Source organism: Brachyistius frenatus, unplaced genomic scaffold, assembly GCF_029030835.1.
Source record: "Brachyistius frenatus isolate BFR_SWC_R1_liver_20210118 unplaced genomic scaffold, ASM2903083v1 Contig_22, whole genome shotgun sequence".
Taxonomy (NCBI): domain Eukaryota; kingdom Metazoa; phylum Chordata; class Actinopteri; family Embiotocidae; genus Brachyistius; species Brachyistius frenatus.
In genome coordinates this window covers 4,248,194-4,272,781 of record NW_027210621.1, presented here as the reverse complement: position 1 = coordinate 4,272,781, position 24,588 = coordinate 4,248,194, and the positions used below count along the sequence as shown (strand labels likewise).

General features: G+C 42.5%; 3 protein-coding genes across 5 annotated transcripts in view; 1 reads left to right on the top strand and 2 right to left on the bottom strand.

Annotated features, from left to right (window-relative positions):
- Nucleotides 1–479: 479 nt before the first annotated feature.
- Nucleotides 480–3,843, bottom strand: pcdh20l (protocadherin 20-like). Its single transcript, XM_069697119.1, has 2 exons — nucleotides 3,796–3,843; nucleotides 480–3,243 (listed from the first exon to the last, which is right to left on the bottom strand). Exons 1-2 carry the CDS (start codon nucleotides 3,841–3,843, stop codon nucleotides 712–714), a joined length of 2,580 nt encoding a protein of 859 aa, XP_069553220.1. The 3' UTR covers nucleotides 480–711.
- Nucleotides 3,844–5,238: 1,395 nt separating this feature from the next.
- Nucleotides 5,239–9,190, top strand: LOC138620066 (regulator of cell cycle RGCC). Its single transcript, XM_069696998.1, has 5 exons — nucleotides 5,239–5,419; nucleotides 6,385–6,549; nucleotides 7,179–7,259; nucleotides 7,926–7,988; nucleotides 8,574–9,190. The coding sequence occupies exons 1-5, from the start codon at nucleotides 5,398–5,400 to the stop codon at nucleotides 8,579–8,581; spliced, it is 339 nt and encodes a 112-aa protein (XP_069553099.1). The 5' UTR covers nucleotides 5,239–5,397; the 3' UTR covers nucleotides 8,582–9,190.
- A 12,388-nt stretch (nucleotides 9,191–21,578) lies between these two features.
- Nucleotides 21,579–24,588, bottom strand: part of nlgn3a (neuroligin 3a) — a 113,422-nt gene continuing 110,412 nt past the window's right edge. For all 3 annotated transcript variants that reach the window (XM_069696995.1, XM_069696996.1, XM_069696997.1), the window contains one exon: nucleotides 21,579–22,559. In XM_069696995.1, the coding sequence (XP_069553096.1) occupies nucleotides 21,704–22,559 (856 nt within the window). In that variant the 3' untranslated portion in view covers nucleotides 21,579–21,703. The remainder of the gene's footprint in view (nucleotides 22,560–24,588) is intronic.

The window sequence follows — 24,588 nt, the reverse complement described above, 5'->3', positions numbered from 1 at the left end:
GTGAGAAGCAGTGCTATCAGGTGACACGTTTGAGGCGGTGACTTGAGATGCCGGTGTGCCTTCCCCTCTGCCGCCTCTCACCTGTCCACAGCCGCTCTCTGCCTCCTGAGCTCATCAGAGTTACTTCAGTAGAGACTTTCATCACGTCCCCACCGGAGGAACATTAAACCCTTTTTGTGTGTCTAAATACTTTAGACTCCCCATCAGTCAGAGTCAGAAATCTGAGAAAGGGCCAATCAACTTAGCAGACCATTACCTCAATCTTCCTACCTGCAGGGGTCATGGGCAATAATCCTTAAACATAATGACTGCAGTGCTGATATCTTACCACTGACTTGCTGTGATGTGCTCTATATTTTGCTGGCTGTGCTGTGTACACCACTGGTGTCAAGTTATACATCTCTGGTGTTATATTATCTGAAGAATTCACAGGGAACGAGTCTCTGCCTGAAATACTTCACTTATCAGATCACCTTTTATATGCTCTCATGGAAGCGCAAAGGGATCTTTATCACATAATGGATCAACTTTATTTCCACAGATTTTTCCATTTTGCTGTTGGCAAATTTTAAATGCTCTGTGTATCAGACTCAGTCACTGACTTATTAAAATGCAAGATGCCGTTGACAAATATTCGGAATATATTTGATTCGCAGGTCGTTTTCATCCTTGAAACTGTGAGTGAGATTAAACATTGCTTGCTTTATTCTGTTATTCATCGGAGTAATATTTGTCTTTGAGCCTGAGTGGAATCTCATTCTCCTCGCCGTATCGCCTCTTGTTCTGTTGTAGACTTATTCTCCTCTGCTTCAGGTATAAAACAGCTGTCACTGCCAGCAAACATGTGGAGGCCAGCATCATACCCAGGCCGATTAACAATGTCACTTGTGCAGATCTGGTAGTGTCGGCCTCACAGATGGGGGCCTTTGAAGGGGTTTGAACCAAGTCAGGTATTCCTGTCCAGGTGGGTGCCCTGTCCAAGTGGCACGGCTCCACGCTCTCGTTGACCAACAGATTAACCCAGACAGTGGTGTAAAGTGGAGCTGGTTTCCCTCCATCTCTGACCACAATGAACAGGTGATGCATTCCCAGGTCTTTGTGTAGAAGCTGCTGACTTAAGGTGATGTTCCCTGACCTTGAATCTACCTGGAAGGGGCTGCTGTTTTGCACTGGCTCTGGCGCTACAACAGAGTATGTAATCTCTGAATTAAGACCCGAGTCATCGTCGATGGCATAGATCTTTGTTACCATAGTGCCTGCTAGGGTGTCGGGAGAGACAGTGAGGCAGGAGGAGTTGCTGCTGGGAAGGATCACTTTTGGCTGGTTGTCATTGATGTCCTCCACAAAGATAGTCACTCTGGCAGTGGAAGTCAAAGCGAGCGGGTGCCCATGATCGCTGGCCAACAGGTAGAGTTCATAGCGGTCCTGTGTCTCGCGGTCCAAGTTGGTGGTGGTGCGCAGTGTCCCCTGGGTGTTACCCACAACAAAAGGTCCACTGCTTTTTACAACATGCAATTCTATGTTCCCGTTCTCCCCTTCATCTCTGTCTTTCACCTCTATCCTCCCTACTTGGGCGAATGTTGGTACATTCTCAGGGATGAAAAAGATGAAGTGAGGGGTTAGAAAAACAGGCGCATTGTCATTCAAGTCCAGAACACGAATGACCACTGTGACCATGGACTCCAACGGAGGAGAGCCACTATCTCGTGCAAACACAGTGAGTTTGTGTACACCCTGCTGTTCCCTATCCAGAGGAGCTGACACAGACAGTTGTCCTGTCGCAGAGTCAATGTTAAAGATGTCAGACGGGTATTTATCCAGCCTGTAGGCCACCCTGCCATTGTTTCCACTGTCTGCGTCTGAAGCTGAGACTTGTAGCAGGGACATTCCTGGCTGGTTGTTTTCCTCCACCTCCAGCTGGTAGTGAGCATGGAGGAAATGTGGCGAGTTATCATTGACATCTGCCACCAGCAGCCTTATCACATGCCTGGAAGGGACGACCACAGATCCTTCAGCTGATGTCCCTTGCACTACCACAGGAATATGATGTTCACTTTTCATCTCGTAGTCTAAGGGCTTTGATGTGGAAAGCAGATACTTGCCATTCTGCGGGCTCAAAGAGAAAGGCACTTCACCTTCAATGGCAAGACATAAGCCTTTAAAGCTGCTGTCACCCTCGAGCTCTAAAACAGCTAAGACGCTGGGGGGGTGGTTCTCTGGTAACACCAGAGTCTGGTTTTGATGCTCTGCTATGAACCCAATCTTGATCGTCAGCTCTTGGTTCATCTTGGGGAGCACGGATACAGTTACCTGAGTGTCTGCTGGGGGGCAATGATGGCCACTAGCTAACACTTTCAACACCAGCTCCTCGGAGTTGTCACTCTGGAGGTCTTGCGTTAGCTTGATGTACCCAGTGAGGCTGTCAAGGCTAAACAGCTTCTTGGCCCGCTCGGAGACTTTGGGACTGAGGGAGTAAATGATGGCAGCGTTCGGGCCTGTGTCTGGGTCTGTGGCTCTGACCTGAGTGACCACCGTGTTCTTCGGGGAGTCTCCCGGGATGGTGACCCTGCGAGGGCTGTCAGAGCTGAAGCTCGGACAGTTGTCATTGACGTCTGTCACTGTGACTATCAAAGTTGCCGTTGCACTTAAAGGGTCTGCGCCACGATCAGTGGCCACCAGCTGCATCTGATACAGATCCTGAGTCTCCCTATCCAGAGCACTTTGTACAACCAGCGTGATTAACAGCTTGTCTTCTTTGACTTTTACACTGAAAACCCCTTTATAGCCTTTGAGGTGGTACTGCAGCTCTCCGTTATGACCAGTATCCCTGTCCTCAGCGTGGTCATCCAACAAGAAACTGGTCCCCACAGTCACGTCCTCAGACAGTCTCAGGTGTATTTCACTACTTTCAAAATGTGGTGCATTGTCATTGATGTCCTCTATGATCACAGGAAACTGTATAAGGTCTCCTGAGGGCCCCACGACAGCATTGTGTAGAATAATGCATTCCTCGGCTTTTGTCTCCTTGGGGCAGAGGGCCTCGCGATCCATCTTTTGCTCACTGGTGTAGACATTCCCGGTGTTTTTATCCATCCACAGATACTCCTGGGTCAGGAGCTGGTACGGAGGTGGAAAGTGTTTACTAAGTGATCCAATCAGAGCACCAGGCTCCAGTTCCTCTGGGACAGAAAACCGGACAGATCCACATATGATCGGCCTGATATGGACCACAAGCAGCAGATTCTGACGGAGACAAGGAAAAAAGGAACCGTGAGGTGTAATCTTTTGTTTTTAAAATCCACCAGTATTTGTGATTTGTTTATTATTGCACTTAAACCTGACAGAGGTTCCAGAAAAGTTTTCCCAGGTGGTGATAAAGTTTAAACTTCATGCCTCAGTGAGCTCTTCTAAAAGCAGGCAACTGTGCGATGCCTCTCACTTATCTCCAACCAATTACTCTCATACAGAACGCACACAAAAAACAAAAAGCAAATAACAATGCAATGTATTCAGTCCTACAAAATCTGCATATATTGACAAATATTTTTGTAATCGATATAGTTAAATCAGTTACACCTTTAATCTCTAAGAGGTTGTGAAGGCGCATCATTTTTCATTAAAGCGAACAGCTCTTCAGTGTCCTTCCAAATGCTCTAGCGCACCTTTAGCACATTTATTTTTGTTGAAATTGTACACTAAAGAATAATATTCCAGATTTACCCTTGCACGCAATCAGAAACACTGAGACAGTAATTAGACACCACCGCACTGGATGATCTCTTTTGACTCACTGACCTGCAGTAATCCAGCCCAGTTCATATTATCAGGAGTCCCATGGCCCATCGCCCTCACTCATGTTGCCCACGTTCCCCCGGCAGCGAGTGAACGCTCAGGACAGAGGCAGCAATCTAAACCTGCACAGCTGAAGGCATAATTCATTACATGCCCCTCCTACAACACTTACCTTGTGTGTCAGAATGACATATGAGAAGTCACAGGAACAACAGGTTTGCCTGCATGAGTGGAATTCATGTTTTTGTAGGAAGTTGTGTTCCTAAAGCATAACACAATGTGTAAGCATGAGGCTTGTGAAAGTATGTCGCTTCAAACCATACAGGACAGGATTAATGTGCCAAATGTGCTTACACTTCTTTTTTTTCTAGCTCACCTGCCCTCTGTGTTTTTAACTACTTTATAATGTTTTAACAGTCTGAATCATTTTTTCTTAGTTCTGTCCATCAGGGCAAATTTCTGGAATTTTTAAGAAATAATCCTATGTCCAAATCTTTACAAATAACATGACTGATAACTTTTATAATGATTAATGTTGCTCCTGTTCATATAATGACATGTATAGATATAGACTGTCAATATCAGTGGAAAAGACTGACTGCTTAAGAAAAGTACATTTCAGGTATTTCAGTAATATTGTACTTTTTTTTTTTTTTTACTGTACTACATTAATTGGCCAACTTTACTTTGCATGTTTATGTTTTATCATGTATAAATTTGATGCATTTTGTAGCTGAAACAACCCAAAATTATATCAAGAAATAAAGATTAGTCCCTCACTGATTAGTAACATGAAAACAACCCAATGCACACAATGATGTATCATTTGTCTCTAATGTGAATAAATGGGGCATTCTGCATATTGAGTACTTTTGATACTTTAAATATATTTCCTGATTATATAACTGTACTTGTTCTTAAGTAAGCTTTTGAACTGAGGATAACTGGCCACGGAGGCCTATTACTTTCAAGGATTTTAGTTTTTCTACCACTGCATTTCATTTCAAGCTCCATAAACCAGCCCATTCGGACAGCTGCTCTGTTGGAGTTGGAGGGCCTCTGTAGACAGAGCAGAGTACTGCACCCCTTAAAGCGGAATAATAAAAGTACAAAGGAGACTTATTTCTAAAGTGTCGTTTATTCAAGTATGTGTTCTTGACGAAACTTAGGTTTAAATTCGCCTAATTAATTTTTTTTTTTTTTTTTTTAGCGTTGTGAAACTATCCAGGAAAAGTATTAATTTTAGGACGATACGACCTGAAATCTCTTTAACCACTCGAGTACATTGCCTGTTAAAGTCCACTTACATTTTCTGTTTAATGTGAAAGCATGCGGGGAAATTTACCGCCACTCGAGTTCCGTAAGAACTTATTTAAGTCTGTCAAATGCGTAAATATTTTCCTCTCTACTTTCCGCCCACTTTTTTGTTCCATTTACAGTAGACCTCTGAGGTTTTTCTGCGACATGATTGGCCGGCCGGGTCCCCCCTGACTGAGCTGTCGTGGAGGGTTTTTAGAATAAAACTGCTGTCCTACCCGTCAGCTGGAAACCACCTTGAACCCAGACGCACGACAGCCTTCTGGTGTTTTATTCCAGCGTTGCAGCATGGCCTCAGACGTTACTACGGGTGAGTCCAACTACTACTTGAGCCATTAATTTTAAATGATTACAGTGATGGTGATTCTAGGCGGCAGATAACACGTGTATAATTATTTCAGTGAGACTGTATTTCACCCTTCTCATACTCAAGCCTTGACTAATCATTCGATGACATTACACTGATATAAATTAACGCTTTCAAGTTTGAGTAAGCAGTTTTGTAAATCAAATAGCTTGTTATGTCTTAATTTTAAGTTTGCCCTAGGCTCTTATTTTGTAGACCATATTTTGCTTTTTTTTTTAATATATTTTTTTTTATATCGCATATATGTATCTGTCAATATCTTACACATTTTTCACAGACTTGACTATATTTCTTAACATTTTACAGAAATAACTAAATCCTTTTAATATTAATGCCTTCTTTTTTCTTCTTCTTGCTGCCTGTCTAATTCTTCCCATAAGGGATTGTTAAAACGTGGTTATATTCATGTGAGCCTTGTAAAATGGTGGATAAAGTGAGCTACGATGTTACTGCAACTATTGTTTTGTAAAGGTGAATTTATTCAACAAATAGTCTAAAAGGTTGTTTTATAGCAGACCAAAGCCCAGAATGTTGATTTATAGTGTAATATTTTTCTTTCATAGTTTGCAGATCAGGTGTTTTACTGGCTGTCTGGTGTTTTATATGCCATACGGGCTGTTAACTTTACTTTTTTACACACCCAGTTATCTGATACAGCCCACTGACATAAACTGTAGCAGCCAGTTTTGGCTCTTAGTTCACATTTAATGTCAGTTTATCACCTAGAGTATATATTCAGATATATTCTTACATTCAGGATCTTTGAAGTGTAATATTTTAGATTTTGTTGTATTTAAAGAATATTCTCACTGCTTTGTTTTGTTTCTGAAATAAACTGACATGAACCTAAGATTTTTTTCAGTGGAGTTTGCGATTTCTCTCCAACTATACTGTCATATTTTCCACAGACTTGGAGTCGGAGCTGGGTGAGTTGCTGCAAGAGTTCCAAGATGTGGTAGAGGAGCTTAAGGCCCCTTCTCAAAGCAAACCTCACGTTTACCAGCACATCTTGCACGAAGCCAAAAGTCGCACAGGGCTGGGGGACGACAATGGAGTCGAGGACTCAGATTACAGTGAGTTAAAAATATAGAAATCTTCACTTTAGAACAATGTCACTGAGATTAACATAACGTTAGTTTAATGTGCAAAGGGAGGGGAAAGCAAGATATTATTTCGTGCATTATTTGCTGGTGAGTGACATTGTATGGACTCCCCATGGGCGCCAATTGAACCCCTTTATCAGCCCAAACAACTGCAGCTTGACACTTTTAATTTGCATGAAATTAGTGGTACAGGAGGACACATCCCTGCACACTTCCATTAAAGTGGCTGTTTTGCTCATGACTATAGCTGTGTACTGGAATGAACTGCAATTATGGATTGCCCATCTTTTGTCTTTTTTTTTTTTTTTTACTTGCTATTGTTGTGCATTTGTCGACGCTTATGAGATAAAAGAAGAAAGTGTGTTTTTTTTCTGCTCCCATGTGTCATTATTTTTGCCTCCATAACGTTTCAAGATGCTTTCAAATACTGACACATGGGAATCACTAGCAGTGAACAGGCATTTCCTTTCATTGTATTGCATGCTATTATCATTATGTACAACTCCGGAATTGTGCTGAAACTGTTGTCGTTGTCACTGATCATTTGCACGGGCTGCCCTATCTCCTCTCCCTACCTCTGCGCCCCCCTCCTCCTCCAGGCAGTGGAGCCTCCATGGGAAACAGTTTGAATACCAGCGAGGAGGAGCTTCACACGGCGGGCATAATGCTGGCACCCAAAGGTACTTCTATCAGCCTATCTTCATCCAGATAGCCCTCGTTCTTACACTGATCACTATCACTTTTGCTCTGATCACTATCACAGCCACACACAAACCCTCTACATTAAGCTGGGAGCTCTTTTGTTTTTACACAACAAAGCTCTTTGCCGCTGTGGCTGCGGCTGTGACGTCTCAGCACCCCTCTTTCAAAGTCTCCTGCAGGGACTATTTGTTCTGTTATGTAGTGCTAAGACCGGCTCAGATGCTGCTCTGAGTGCTGTTGTATTTTGCTGCATTCAGATGCACAGGCATCCATTACATTTTATTTATTTTATTTTAAAACTAAACAATGAATAGAAGGTGCCATTCACACTGTTTGTCTCTACAAATAATAACTTAAGTTATTTACAGCAGAGATCCTGTTGCGATCCAGCAAGGTTTCAAGCTTTCGCAGCTCTTAAGATCAGCTTTTATCTCAGTTTGTAGAAACGACTCTGAAAATGTTTTTGCCAGTCCAAAAGCAGTTTAATTCATATCTAATTCTGGGACTTAGATTCGTTTTCAGCGTCTGGTCCAAAGGAAATACCACTCGACTGAGCTGCAATTCTCTACAAAAATGTTCCATTGCAGTTTTTTTTTCTGTCTTTAGTTTTTCAAATTCCTTTTCCCTCTGTCCTCCTTCTGCAGCCAAGCTGGGAGACACAAGGGAACTTGAGAGTTTTATCGACATGTTGGACCGGGAACTTGCTGGTGCGTATTTGAGAAAATTACACCCCCCCTATCAGTCAATCTTTTCTTTATTCCTGTTGCACTTAAGCTGCCAAGCCAGCAGGCTGTTGTGGGTTATGGAGACAGAGGCGCTGACATGGTGCATGTTTCGTTATGCATTGAAAACCAGAGTGCGTACTAGTAGCCAAGTTGTTTCTACCCCCCCTGCCCTACTGTTTATCTCTGAGCACCTTTTATGTGTAAATGCCATGTCTGGGGGCTCAGGTGGACTATCTACATGCCCTTTAGTGATAATAGCATACTTGACTACATGGGCATCATGATCCTGCTATCAGCACTAAAGCAGTGGTGTTTCAGAGGCCCGTGAACACATGCATCGCCGTGCACACGCACACAAGCCTCCAAGAACAAAACATACATCCACTGCTATCGGTGGTCTTGACACGGAGATAATTAATGTTACAAATTAATCGTAACTCCCCCTGTATCTTTTCAAGGCTCACTTATTAGTCAGTGCATGTTTGGATGTGTGTGTCTTTGCTTGTGTGCTTTTTATTATTCTGGCTCCTGAGCTTTTGTAGTTTTCTCTTCCTCTGTCTTTTGCAGAGATGTGAACAGAGAGAGAAACCGAGCCACGAAGTTGGGGGGAGGAGAAACAGGCCACGGGCGACGTGGCTGGCTACCACCAAGCAGAAAAGGGAGATCTACACCAGAGCAGATCTGATGGAGCAAACACTCCCTTTGCAGCTCCAGGGGAAAAGGTTAACATCAGAAATTAAAAGGGCAGTCCATTTCCGAAATGCTAGAACACCCTCAGACCCCTGGCGATGCTGCGGTGTCTAGCCAGCAACACGGCGACCCTGCAGCAACACATCCAAGATGTGTGACATATTCCTCAAACCAGACAAAGCTTCCATCTGCCCCATCGTATGAGAAAACATTGCCTAGAGTATAGAAAGCATGTTTATGCCACATTTAAAATTTCCATAGGTGCTATGCTGAATTCTAATCGCCATTAAAGAAGCCTGAGCTCTATCGAGTTCAAAATTATAAATAGCACTTTAGCTTTAAATTCATTTCAAGTCCAAGGGTTTCAGATCTGATGTGTGATTTGCTGACATCTCCAGTGTACAGTTCCTGTTGATATTGTTTTTAAAAAAAAAAATTTATATGCATTCCTGTACAGATAAATACATTTATAATAAAGCTACATTTTGATTCAATTTCTAACAGTTTCCTTTTTTTCTTGATATATACAACAAAATTTAATTTAGTTTCCTCCTTCAGTGCAGAAACACTGCTGGCCTTGGTGGCCACATCTGATTCCACACACACACACACACACACACACACACACACACACACACACACACACACACACACACACACACACACACACACACACACACACACACACACACACACACACACACACACACAATGTTGAGAGGTTGTCACTTTTAAAAAAGATAGTCCTGACAGTACTGACAACAAATTACATTCAATGTGCCCACACCTTCACAATCCCCTAAATTGACTGTTGCACGTGTCACACCTCATGTCTCCATAGCCCCTCACCCATTATTCTTTGTTTGTTCCCATGCTTCCTGTATGTCTGTTCTGATTATACTTTGAGTTTCACTTCTGCCAGAGACTCAGGAAAACCACAAATTTAGCCAAGACACCATGTGAAGGTGGCCTACAAAGGATGTGCGTCAGCAGTGCTGAGAAACAACGCTCATTTAGAGTTTGTGCTGTAATTCTTTGTCGGAGAGCTTTGACTCTGCTTTAACCTAACACAAACCCAAGCTTTGAACTGATTTAAAAGAAACTGCTCTGCTTTCAGTCACATGCAAGAGACTCCTCAGTGATGGTTGTGTTCACATTCTGCTGTCATTTCACTGGAGTATCGCTGCAGTGAGTGACATCCACGGACAGGTGTCTCCTCCCAGTTGTCAAAGCAACACAGTTTACAGAAACACACGCGGTTTGTGTTTGGAAGGTGTGATTTTTTTCACTTGTCAATAGTCATTTTTATATTGAGCGACATCAACGGTGTAATCCATCTGATGTATGTAAAATCATCTTTACACTGTAGAAGAAGTGATACATCTGAGGTTGGAATGAGGTTGAATGAGGAACTACAACCAAACAACAATTTAGGCCCAATCCCAGTTCCCCCCTTTGACCCTACCCCTCCGTTTTGTGCGTGCCGAAGTAAGGTGTCCCATTTCTTTTCGGGATTGAGGGCTAGTGGTCATCTAGCCCTCCAATTAGCCCTCTGAACAGAGTGTTTTAAGATGCAGACTCCAAATGGAGGAGTAGAAGACAAACTGAAGCAACATAACATGAAAAATGGTCCGTGAAGTAAATATATCAATTTCTTTCAAAAATATTTTTGTAATCTGCTTGGGCAGTTTTGGGATAAGAAAGTTATTTCTGGGTCAAAAAGATTGAATGAAGTCTTGTTTGTGAGTGTTAATAGCGGATTTTTTGATATACCTTATTTTGTCATCATACTGTATGTTTCAATAAATGTAATGATCAAATTCCTGAGACTTACAAACTTAGTCATAAAACAATTTAGGTGAATTTGGGATACTGTTGAAGCAACGACTGGTGTCCCATTTCTTTAGTCTGAGATTTTAATCCCTACACCTTCTAGCTCCATACTAAAGGGCCACTACAGAGTAGAGGGTCCTCCTAAACTAGGGGTAGGGCCGTGGGATGGGGAATGGGATTGGGCTTTACTGTAACTACACAGGGACTCTGATTCCAGGGTGATAAAGCCAGGTAAAAGTTTTATCCTGTAGGAAACACAGATGCCAGGGTCCAGCAGATTATTGGATTGCCATTGCTTTCTCCTTAGAAATCCAGGACAGCTAGCTGATATGACCACCACCCCTGGTGATATATAATGGATTGACTGCATGGGGGGGACCTATTTTTTTTGACAGCGTGTCAGTGGCGGAGCCAAAAAGCAGGACGGCCAGACATTTAAGAAACTGTTCCCGTCTGTTTATGTCTCATTAAAATACACTTTGTTCAGAAAGTTCAGCTCAGCTCTGAACTCCGGCCAACTATTTAACCCTGCTGACCAGATAGGAGCTGACCCTGGTCTGGGGACAGAGGCAGGGACGGGTACAATGCTGAGAGGAAACAAGCTTCAAATTTGTCATTACTGTAAAGCTAAGGAGAATAATGGGAACAGAAACAGACCGAATGAGAAAATGAGAGTGTTCAAACAATAGGGAAATACACAGGGGCCGTGTGAAGTAACCTGCTCCTACTGTGTTGTCTGTTCCATTTAGAGAAAGGCGAGAATGACTGATTGAGGCCACAGCTGTTCAGGATAGTAACAAACAAAGTTGGCTTCATCATGATGGAACTTCCCTCACAAACGCAGGGCACATCCTGTTTTCGGACTGAAGTTGAGGAACTGCAGCAATGCAGGAAACATAATGGGTAGTTCAGATGAAACTAAAAGGAATTCATAGAAACTTTGTGCTTGTCATGGCACAGTATGTTTCAGACCTGTGCTGCAGTATCTGGTCTGATACTTTCTGCTGTTACACTGCTGCCACACTAATCCACATTGCCATTTCACTGTACATACAAAGTCACCAGCAGCTAATTATATTGCTTGATTTTTATTAGATAGCTCTTATCGGATCAGATGTAATATATCATTTTGTCTCTTGGGAACACCTCCCCATTGTTTATCCGCTCATTACTATGAGATGGGTGTTTGATTGGCAGCATACAAAAGAGGTAAGAGGTCAATATGTCAGCCAGTCGCTGTTTAGATAACAGACAGACTAAATGATGAATGAACTGACTTCATTAGCTGGTAAATTAAAATGAATTGATGTTATGATGAGACAGTGAATGGTCCCTGAGAGATGAAGACATAATAAATATTACACTGAATCTCTGTTATGGCCCTCACCTATACACTTAGATATCTTGGTAATAAATGTCACATAGACTTAAAATCTCCACACACAATGCTGGCTTGTTTTAAGCTAGTTAAGAAACTAATGAAGATGTAATTGAGTATAGCAGAAAGGAGACACTTGTTATTATCAGACAATGAGTAAATGAAGCAGAGATATGGCCTGTGCAATGAGGCTATCATGGCCGAGATGAGTGCAGCATGCAGAGCACGCAGTCCTCTGTCATCTGCCTGACGAGAGAGCGGAGCAACCCCTCTCCTCTGAGACTTCCCCAAACGGTCCAGGCGAACAACGCTCTCCCGAGGAATTAGCTTGCTCAACCGCCCAACACACGCACCCCGCCAACCCGCCAACACAACACAACACAACACAACCACACACACACACACACACACACACACACACACACACACACACACACACACACACACACACACACACACACACACACACACACACACACACACACACACACACACACACACACACACACACACACACAAGTAATTGTCAGATTCTGACTGGGTCTTACATAACAGAGGCCCGTCCCTGAGCCCGGATCAAGGATTCAGATCACTGCTTTGTTATTCTTGCGGAGCTCACAAAAAACAGAAAGAGGAGCATTAGCCATAAAAGGACTTGGTGGTCTGCTGTCAAATAATACGTGCAAAGGTTTGGGCACCGCTGGGCAAATGAGGTATTTTGTTGTACTTCCGAAGAGAAAAGATGTAAACCCTAAGCCTTTGCAAAAAAAACCAAGCCTGAGATATATATATATATTTTTTTATCAACTGAAAAATGAAGCAGTAGCCTAAATGTGGCATTTGCCATTAAACAAGACGTGGCCTTGAGCACAAACAGGGTCATCATGGTTGAGTCATCACTGGGAATTAACAAATGTTAGCATGCTAACACTCGATAAGGTAAAGAGCACCTGCTCCGTACAAAGGTTGTATATGAGGCCACATGTCAGCATGATAGGATTGTGATGCTTAGCCCTTCGCCCCCAACATTGCTGTTCTAAGCACAGCCAGACAGAGTCACTGGCATGTCTGCAGGCAACATCTTTTTCACAAATTGAAGAGTTTATGTCAAAGAATGAATATTTTGTGAACATATCATAACCGATCATAACTGACCACACTGAAGAGATTTTCCTGCATCGTTTACAAAATTACTGATGTAGACAATATGTTTAAGTGCTGCTTGGCTTTTACGTTGAAATAGATCTACGATGCAATTACTTATTTAGGGGAGAAAAAAAAAATCACTGCTCTTTTATTCTAAGCTCATCGCTTAAATGGAAACATTTTAATGGCGTCTTTGGATTTTTGTGATTGCTGTCACGTAAATCCAAATCTCCACCTATAACCACGTCTGTTCCTGTTTTGCTGTTTGGCTCCTGTCTCATTGTATTGGACAGGAAACCAGTGAAATTCCTTACAAAGGAGTTCATTTCCAAATAATGTGACTCTTCCAGCCTTCTGGACTTCAAATGAACCATTACGTCACTGCAGACTGGGGATTTCTTGACGCCACTTTACCCTTCCTCTTTCAACTCAGACAGACATTTTACTTGTATTCCTCACGGAAACTCAAGCAAACAAAATAAGATCACAAACATTATCACGATTCCATTCTTAGATAATGGAAAGCATCTGTATTTTAAATAATATCCAATTTAAGCTCAATTTATGTACATTAAAACACTTCTGTGAGAAGATGCGGTGGCATTTCATGGAATTGACAGTGAACATAGTTCTAGCGATTGCCATGTGCTGCATGATGGTACAAAAACTGCACTTAATTGTAAAGTAGCAAGCTAGTAAGCTATCAGTTGCAGGAGGAAGTCTAAAGGTATGTTTATATGGAGCCAAATCAGGGCCAAGCATTTTGTTTATTTGGAAAACAAAATTTAAGTTGAAAATTAAAATTAGAAACTGAAAATTATAGTTTTTATTTTGAAAACTGAAAAATACAACAACGTATTCAAACAAAAACAAAAGTATAGAAAATGTTTTTTTCAGTTTCAATATAATTTTGATTAAATTCTGGAATTCTTTTTCATTTGTCATTTTCTTATAAATTTTATGCAGATAGTTGCAGATTTTATGTTTTCAGATTCAGAGCTTATTTTTTTCTTCCAGTTTCAAATCTTATTGTTTCTATTTCAGATCTTTTTTTCACTTTCAGATCGTATTTCTTTAGTTTTAGCAGAACAAGGACAGCTGAGGACCTTACCTTACCTTACAGCCGTGATAATGTTTTCAATGCAGAAGGGTAGATATAAACAAATGTGTTCAACCTTTACGATCAAAGAGAAGACTTTAGAGCTCTTGACTCTTTTTCTGCTGTTTTCTATGTATTTCAGTGGTGTGAAACCTTTTTGTAGAAGAGATATTTCCTTCAAATCTATCAGCTCACATCTAACAGTAAAACAGAAACGTTGAATCTGCGTGAAAATGCATTGGTTTACAGTTTGTATTATGTATAAACACTGGAGGCAAATGGACCTACTTTTTGAGACATGATAGGATTAGATTCCCATCAGCAAAATTACTGTGTCTATTCAAATACATTTTGCAAATGTTTCAAATGTTTGCAAAGGTGGGACATCGATTAAACTACATGATTAAGTATTAAGTATATCTGGGTCTATTTAGGTAAAGAACGAAGGAAATTACCATGGAAACATGAATTTGCCAGAAAAAACAGTTAGGCTTTCACTGGCAAATGAAGTTCTCTGCCTCTCGGGGCAAAAATAGGCTTAACTTCAAAGGATGTTTCCAGTATTTCACAGAAAAAAAATGGAGCAGATTTTTTTGGAGAAAGCTCAGATATTGAAGTCAAACTCATAGTGTATTTGATCTGAAAGATGTGTGAAAAGCCTGGTAGCCTGGATTAACAGTTAATATCAAATTGGTGCCACTGAAAGCCATTGTAATGTGATCTAAGTGATAACATACTTTCGGAAAGTCCTCTGGGAGTCCTCTGTAGTCTGTACCGGAGCTGCACAGGCTGGCGAGTGCTGACACCAAAAGTCCACTGATGCAACTTTCCCCCATCACCAGTAACCCACATCTGAAAAAGGCATTAGTGGACTGCCATCTGATGGTGAACTCCTGCTGATGCAACTGGGAGATAGTGACGGGCCCGGTCTCAGCTGGCAAGCAACGAGTTCGTAAAACGGCTCCGAATCTGCAAGATAATGTTGTGAATGATGAGTGCGGTTAGAGCAGAAATGAAACACTCTTGAAGTTGTGAGTGAAACTTCTTCTCCCATCAGAATTGGACCAACTAGTGGGGAAAAATTGGCCGTCAAGCAGCCTCTCGTGGTAACAGGGTTTTCTAGACATGATACAGGATAGATACTCTGTTGAGGCTTAAAATGTGCTTGTTGCCTGCTGTTGTTCCTTCCCTCACACACTGGGAGCGTGCCGGCTGTAGTCTCAGCAGCCTCAGTGGTATCTCCAGGCCATCTATCTTCCAGAGGGCAGATCATTATGTAGTCGACAGGCAGCTTTAGGCTCAGGGGCAGGTGGGAATGCTTGTGCAAAATGAACTATAGGCTACTACTGTTGTTTACTGGACCTCCATAAAAAAACAAACCAGCCCTTTTTACTGGTGAGTGGAACATTACACTTGAGCTTGCTCTGTTCTTGCCTCCCTGCCACAGTTTATTGCACCCATAGCTGCATTTAAAAGAACACGCTGGTGTTATTTCATTATATTTTTTTTACCAACTAATCCCATTAAAAGACCAAAAACATCAATGCATTTATCCCGCTAACAAGTGCTGTCTGCGTAGCCACAGCTTGTAGCTTATGTATGTGAACTCCATCACTGTCTAAAAACTAACCCCCCCCCCCCCCCCGCAGAAAACAGCACTACAATTCGGCGATATTCCGGCTTATCTCGACAACTCTGCAGCAGCATTTTGTCTGAACGCTAGCACCATGTCGAGCAGGCGGCACTGAGCATGCTGGGGGATGTGGCTCCTTGCTTTGCTAGTTTGATGAGCTATGAGGGAAAAAACTTAACTGTCTGTGTTTATTATAATTGAAGAATATGTCACCCAGTGCACTAGTCAGGCCCCGTTTCTCTGGGTTTTTAAGAGTTTTTGGATGACGGAAAGTGCAGTGGCACACAGGCATACACTTCATCCGGCTGTGGCTGTGCACACAGTACTTGTTAGCAGGATAAATTTATTGTTTGGTTTGGGTCTGCTTGTGGGATTTGTTGACAATAATAAAATAGATAAAATATGCCAGCCTTATCCTTTAATGCGAAAGCTGCGTGATTGTTGGAGGAACAGAGCACTCAAATTACAGTGATGCTCTTTTTGGATTGCAACGCTCTCTCTCTCTAAGCATTTTGTAGGATGAAAAACATACAGAACACCATTATCAGCCAAACCTCTTGGCTCCAGGCCTGCTGAAAACGGATGGCATGTTTTATATTCATGAGAAGCACAATAAGATACAGAAAGAATAGATATTTTATTTTGATAACGCCAGTTTCCGTGATTGTAAATACATTCTATGGACATGAACACAGAAGTAACAGGGCATTGTTAAAGTAATCTGTACAATGACACTGAGATAACACAGATTTATCCTGACGTGTTTGGGCTCAAAGACCATTGGTTCTGTTGATTACAGTCTTAGTTGGGTTTTTTTGTGAAAAATGGGGTACAGTATCTGTGTTTGATGTAACCAAAAAAAAAGCTCCTCGTTAGGAAAACCTGAAAAAATACGCCAGTGATTTGTGTATGCTGAGAGGGTCCAAACGAAAAACATTCATTTTTTTTACATGGAAATAATAGATTATTGATGTTTTGGAGAAAAACAGGCTATTTAAATCTAAAGTAAAAGATGTTTGGTTCAGTGTCTTTCTCAATAAGTAATTTTCATTAGCTTTGTCGTCAGCAAAGAAACGCAGTAACTAAAGAAAATTACACCTTAAATGACTGGAAATGAGTGAGCAGACCAGATTATGGCACTTATGAAGAAGAATAAAGAGAAAATGGGCAAGTCATGTCAGTGTGAGACAGAGGTAGAGCTGCTCAGATTCTTTTTTGTGTGAGGGAGGTAAAAAAACAACAACACATGTATGCACAAAAGAGCAAGAAGAGAGCAAAGATGAATGAGACAGGAAGCAAGAGATGAATGTGGGGGAAAGACAGAGAGGAAATATAGGTAACAACAAGCTCACCATGGTAGAGATACAATTCTCAATATCTTCACACACACACACACACACACACACACACACACACACACACACACACACACACACACACACACACACACACACACACACACACACACACACACACACACACACACACACACACACACACACACACACACACACACACACACACACACATGAACAAACACATCCGCAGCTCTCTCTCCCAGCGGGTGGCACTGTGTAATTTGGCACATCCATTTCCGAGGCTGGGTTTGTCTCCGGTGCTGTCGAGGCAGTCACAAACCCCATCGGGGTATTCCAGCCAACCCTTGAATGATGTCACTTTCGAAACACACTCGCTGAACTGCAAACAAATCTCGACTACGGGAAAGTGTCTAGCTCACAACTGTCCCATTTTTCCTCTGCTGGTGATTCTTGTCATCGGAAGTTCGGACTAATATAATCGAGCCTTCAGGTGCCTGATTGCAGAAAAGGAGTTTGACCCCGTTTCCTCTCGTTGTACCGCAGCACTGCAGTTTCCATGGTCTTCCCCTTTGGTCCGGTACTTAATGATGATCTTCACAGGGCCATGTTTGTAACCCAAACTGTGTCCCCGAGGCCACCAGGTCTACCCTTGCCAATACTCAGCGACATCTGCTCTGCTTTAACAGCATATGGAAAAATTACATGGCAAAAAACAACTTGCCCTCCCATGACATTTCTTCCCTTTGATAGTTCGCTCTCAACTCCACCACTCAATTTTAGCCCAGTGCCACTTTATGTGTGTGTGTGTGTGTGTGGAGCCAATGGAAACTGACCTCCAACCACTGCACACAAATCAGACGAGGGAACAGTCCACTTTGATTCATAGCCCGTGTTAAAGGGTCAGTTCACCCAAATCACAATTTTTTTTTTATTTTGACAAAAAAATAATATTTCGCCACAAAATACATTTCCTGTAAAATTTGCAGGAGCTTTCATCCACATCTTGAGACATTCACCAGTAAGTAGTCTTTGCTCATATTTAATCATTAATCATTAAAGAGTGGAATGGTGATTGGACTTTTGCTGCTAACAGCATTTAAAATGTTATTCAACACAGAATCCTTAGCCACACAACGATTGTTGTAAACCTGTTAGCAAACAGCTGCTCATTTATACTGTACATCCAGCAGGGACGGCGCAACATTAGCATTTGTTTAGAGTGGTGTTTCTGGCCACCTGTCCAATATTCACTGTCCTTTTAAATGAGAAATAATGTCAGAGCGGTGACAGAGAACCAAATCAGTCAGGTTGCTGAGTGTTGAAAAAGCTCTGCTAAAGGGAGCAGTGTAATTGGGTGATTACTATCTGTGGGTTCGATCCATAGTAACTGTAAAAATATTGATAATAGCAGTTACAAAAATCGGGCATTTTTTTGCCTGTTACACAAAATAATCCACAGACCATATTGAGAACTTCTGCCAAAGAAAGAGTCCCCAATAAATGATTGAACAGTTAAACCAGTGCATTCAAGAGCAAGTCGTTTTTCTACAAACAGATGTTTCATTTTTTTATTTAAATATCTTTGCACACACACACACACACACACACACACACACACACACACACACACACACACACACACACACACACACACACACACACACACACACACACACACACACACACACACACACCAGCAGAAGTCTCACTTCCTGAAAACAGTGACAAATAAAACCCAAACTTCCTGCACTGTTAGATGCCAAAAGAAAGTTGAAAGTGTTTTAAAGTAATTATGGTGAAACGATCCTTCAACGACTTATTCCAATAAGGTTTACAGAATCATGATTCTGTCATTTTCATTCTATTATTGCTGATGTAAGGAGTTTGACCATTTCCACTGGTTCCTTCTTATGGAAGCACATACACAGAGACATAATGTTTCTGTATGTATGACCATGCTCCAGGTAGAAACTAACTGCCTGTTTCTTTCTTAACAGCTGCGCCTCATTTGAAGTCAGTGGCTGATTAGGAGGTGAGCTCCACATAAGGCAGGATGAGGCAAAAACAAGATGACGCATATAGATCAGTCTCCAAGCAGTTTTTTTTTCTTCAAATAACCTCTTCTCTCTTTTTGCTACTGGCAGGGTTGGTGATGAGCTGACCAAAGTGTGCTTCTCGCTCTGCTGCGTCTCCAATCATCAAATACCAGGGGAAGCTGTAATGGTATACTCCATAAATATGTTGAGGTCTATGTGCATGAAGTATGTAAAAATTGCCATGCAGATCTAGGATCACTGGTCGGGTCGCGTTACTGCACTTCACTGCAACGCATGAGACAATTTGTGGTATACGCCAAGATGCTTAATGAAAATTGTCAGTTTTACTTGGAGAATCAATAACTCCAGTTTTCTCCCAAAGAATAACATATAATAGGATGCGATGTGAGTACATCAAGGCAATCTTTTCACAATCTCCCTTTGCTGCAGCACTACTTTGCATGAATTAAAGTAAAATCTGGAGTTATGCACGCAGATAGGCCCCAAGCTGTTAGCCTGCTTTTCTGAGAGGTTTCAGCGAGAGAAAAGGAGAGAAGGAGGAGGAGGAGGAGTGGGTGGGTGGGTGGGGTGGGGGGGAGGGGGGTAGAGAGGAAGTCCTGGGGGAGAGCGGTGCACTTGCTGCAAGAATATTTCTTTTTTAACTCATTCAAAATGGAAATAATAAAAAGTCATAAAAGGGAGGAGAAGAACTTTGATCAAGAGAGGAAAAAAAAAAGTTTAGTGAAACTTTATATTCTTCATTTTTTTACAGTTTTAATTTGGCACATGGCACAATCAGCATGTATGCATCTGGTATACATAAATAAATATTAAATATTTTATACATAAATATACATATAGAGCTCTAACAAAGACACCTCGAGTGGTCTTGGCTTGGTATGTTTTCAAATGACAACAACAATACATATAAATTATTTGTGTTGGTGATTTTCAGTCTGAACAGTGTTTTAATTGTTTTTTAGGTGGGACTGATATCTCCATAGAAGCCCTATACATATATGTATGTATGCCCATATTTATATATATATATTCAAAGAAATACAAGTGTGCACTGATGTAGGTTTATTCAGTGCAAACAGGCCACTGTCTGCTTTTGAAGAGGAACTCTTACAAAGTCAATGGAATCGTCAGTTAGTTCAGTTGAATCTTTAGCTATTTTTTTTCTCTTACACATAAAATAATAGATTTATTTTTGTAATCTTTAAGCAAAATTAGACATATATAACTTTAAAAATAACAAAAGTGCTATTTTGCAAAGACAGACACCCAGAGACGCAGCAGAAACACTACTGGTGATGAACCAAAATCAACAACATGAGAAAGTGCTCCCCCCCCCCCCCCCTCCCTCAAAACCACAGTATATAACCTACAAACAAAAAAACAGGTGCACGGACACACACACACACACACACACACACACACACACACACACACACTCTCTCTCTCTCTCTCACACACACACACACACACACACTCACTCACTCACCACTCTTGCATTTGCAAGTTCCAACAACGTGTCTCTTCCTTTATCTCAACCTCTTGACCACGCTGGCACGCAGGGGATGAGAATCATTTTCACATGCACACAGACACACAGGTGCTCTAAGCAGCATGTGTACGTGCACACTTTGTGGAGATAATATCAGATAGCTTAACAGATAAATTGGCTGTAAAAGATGCACTTTTTTTCTTAACAAAACAATCACAGTAACATAGTATTTATCTCTGCCTTCTCATCTCCCGGCAAGAGCTGTCCCCGACAAACCATTTCTATACGTGCCAAAAAAGAAAGAAAATAAAGATAACACCATTTGTGTGGCTGTTGTGTTGGTACGCAACAGAAAAATAAAAATGATTTGCCCAAAATGGATTTAAAATCTCTACATCTGCATATCCTTTAGATTGCCATCCTCGATTCAGTCTCTCATCTTTGAGTCTCATCTGCTTGTAACACGCTCCATATGGAATAGTCTCAGGGAATAGAAATAATGACAAAAAAGAACAAGCTTCGTAAGGCATTGAAACGTAAAACAAAACAAAGAAGCAATTAAAAACATTTTGCAAATATTGACGTAGAGGCCATTGTTCTAGATGTGTCTCCCACAGGAGGAAGGGATGGGAAATAAAAAGCACTTCTCTTTGTTTTGTTATGAATTCAAGAAAAAAAGTGTTGATATCTCCTCAGTCTGCTTTAAAAAGGCTTTTAAAATGATTATTTTTAGAAAAAAACACTGCAGAAAGACCCCCTCCCCTGATCAGGAGAAGGGAAGCAGTTTGATTTTGGCAGCTCTGCACAACTTGACATCCATAGAGAGCTCTCAGCAACTCTCCTCGTAGTAAAAGTCTAGTTAAATCTCCTCACGTTTTAATCCGACTCCTGCCCTTCCCCACCCCTCCCCCTCGCGGCCCTCCCCCTCCCTGTGATATTTATAAAACACAATCCTCTCCTCCATTCGTTCATCCTCCTGCTCCTCCTCTACCGCACCGCCGCCGCCTCCTCCTCCTCCCTCGCCTGCGCTGGCTGCCCCTGGCCTCCTTAAAGCTATACGCGGGTGGTTGAGTGGGAGTGTGGCAGGCCGGTGGAGTTGAAGCCAGTTGTGAAGGTGTTGTAAGGGTGCAGGTTGGGCATGCCCACCAGGGAATTGGGGATCATGGTGATGGTGTTGGGGGTCATGAGGGGGATGTCGTCCGGAGAGCGCCGCAGAGTGAGTGTGTAGTCGGGCAACGAGGCCAATCGCAGAGCCCCCTCATTGCTGTTCCCCGCCTCACACTCATGGTGCGTCTGGTTCATCTGCAGCGACATGATCTCCTCCTCGGGCGCGTGGTGGCCAATGTCGTTGGAGGTGGTTTGGCGCTGCGGGCTGGGCTGCCCGTGGCCGGAGTCCTGCCGCCGCTTGTCCTTGCGGTAGTAGAGGGCCGCAAAAGCCAGGACATTGAGGAACAGCAGCGAGGCTCCCACAGCGATGGTGACACTGAGCTCCGTGGAGTAGTCCCGCGGGTTCTCCACGACCAGTGGCCCTGTCTCCTCGTCGTCGCTCCAAGAGTCTTTGTCCTCACTGTTGTAGGCCGGGGACATGGGCGGCCGCTTGGTGTTGAACGGCCAGTTTTTCCCGTTGGGCCTCTTGGTGGACAAAGTGTTCTGCGTGGTCTCTGGCGGGGGCACTTTGGTGGTGGTAGAGGTGTAGTGGAACATGTCGTGGAGGTTGTACAGGTGGGGCACTAGGTGTTTCCAGAAGGCCACTTTGGTGGCACGGTAGTGGTCGCGCACACGTGGCTTCAGGCCGATATGCAGGTACAGCTGGTCTTGGGGGTTGTACTTGGACCAGGCCACCTCCTCGAAGCGATTGGCCTTGGTGTGGATGAACTTGGTGTCCTGGGGAACCGGTTTGTTGGGATCCCTAAAGTCACAGACAGAGACAGACGAGTTAAATACTGTTCTGACAGTACATTTCATTATTCATGCTTCGACACTCATGCGGAGACGGGAAGCACATAGCAATAATTAAAACAAAAACAAAACAGTATGAGTCACGGCTTTTATTTTGGTGTGAATGAGATTCAGCTAGAGGAGACTTTATTGATCTTGCTTGACAAATCCACAATAACAATAGCACAAACGCACATCAACTAACCAACAAACCATCCCCTGCAGTTAATAATTGATCCAGATGCAACTGGATCAACTCACATAGACTTCCTTTTTTCCTTTATTCTCAGAAGCCTTCATGCAGCAGCACCTAATCCCTCTCCCCCTTCAGCCACCTCTTTGTGGGTATAATGTGCCTGTCTGTGTCATCCCTCTTCTCTCTACCCAGATGTTGTTCTTCTTTCAGTTCTGAGGCAGCCCACCCACAAAAACCAGGGCAGAGTCTTTTAAAGTAAACACATATGAATAAGTCAGCAGGCTTTAGGGCTCGCGTCAGGAGGCATCTTGTTGTTGATAATCCAACGCTGGTGGAGCCCCTGTGCTAATTGCTCAGGGAAGGCAGCACAGTGTGCATTGGCATCCAGTGTACCGATGTAAAGTGGACCATATTAATCAAGACACTAACGGAACTGTGGAACCGCGTGTGTGTGTGTTTGTGTGGATATAAAGTTGTGTGTGTGTGACTGAAAGTGAGAGACAAAAGGGATGTGAGAGTGTGAGAAAAAAAAGAGATTTTTCTAGATGCAGTTCCTCTTTTCATCTACAGAGTTCACTGTACCACTTTTCACTTTTCAACACTTTGCCTCAATCGACCAACCATTTCAATTACAGTGAAGCTATTGATTTATTGAGGGGGATTAACATATAGCAATCGCCAACAATCACACAACTCTTTTGTTGCTGTACAATGTGAGGAGTGGGAGTTGTGCAGCCCATTGGTATTGCTTTTGGTGCTGATGAAATGACGTTGTGATGATGTCTGTGCAGAAAAACCTGAAGAATAGCCTTGTTGCCTTGAAAACACAATAACTGATGTTGGTGCATTGATGTTAGAACTGCGCGAGGATCTGCACGACTTTCCTCTAAATATCATGGAATATTCCTTTGTGGGTCTGATTGCAATGTCAGAGGCAAGCAAAGTTCAAATTTAGTGTTTTCTCTTTGTATTTTTTTTTTGGTACAAGCTAAACAAACAACAACCTGCAAACATGGCTAAAAGAATTAAAAGCCCTTGCAGTAGAATTCACCCTACATCCTCTCTCCTGTTCGTTTCCCTGCTGTCAATTTTTCTTTTTTCAGGTCAGTGCTTCTGGGAGAGGTGAGAGAGACAGAGAGAGACAGGGAGAGGGAGAGGTAAAGCAAATTGAGATGGCTGGAGCTGAATCCCTGGACCTGGGCCGGTGTCAGCAGAGCAGCCCGTAAATAACCTCTTTTATTAGGCCCGTAATGATCCCCAATGAATATTGACAGCCAGACTATGATGACTTTGTAGCTGAATATCAGTAATTAAGTTTCAAAGGAGCGGGTGGTGGAGGTAAGGTCATATTGATCTCCCTGCACGCAACATGCCAGAGAACAGGATGTCAATGGAGCAGCCGGAGACGTGGTTGTCTGCAGCCTGCATGCATATGAATTTTCACTGTGCCATCACACACATACATGCAAGCAAATGTTCTCCCCCCTCTGCCTCTCACACATATACATACACATGACGGCATTGATGGAGGTCAGAGCTGTTAATGGGAATTCTCTATTTCCATGACACTGCAAATGCTCTCTTTCCAGGAGGGTCAATTTGCTGGATTGTGATGGCAAAAATATTGCAAAAAGGTACTTGGAGAGATCTCAGAAAACAATCAGTGTGCGCAGGGAGCAAGGGAGCGGTGGTGCAGAGGAGTTAGAAAAGCTCTTCGGTGGCTGGCTGGCTGGTTCAGTGCAAGTGAAGATGAATAATTTAAGGAACACAAAGAAATCAATGTGGCATCTTTAGTTAATTTGAT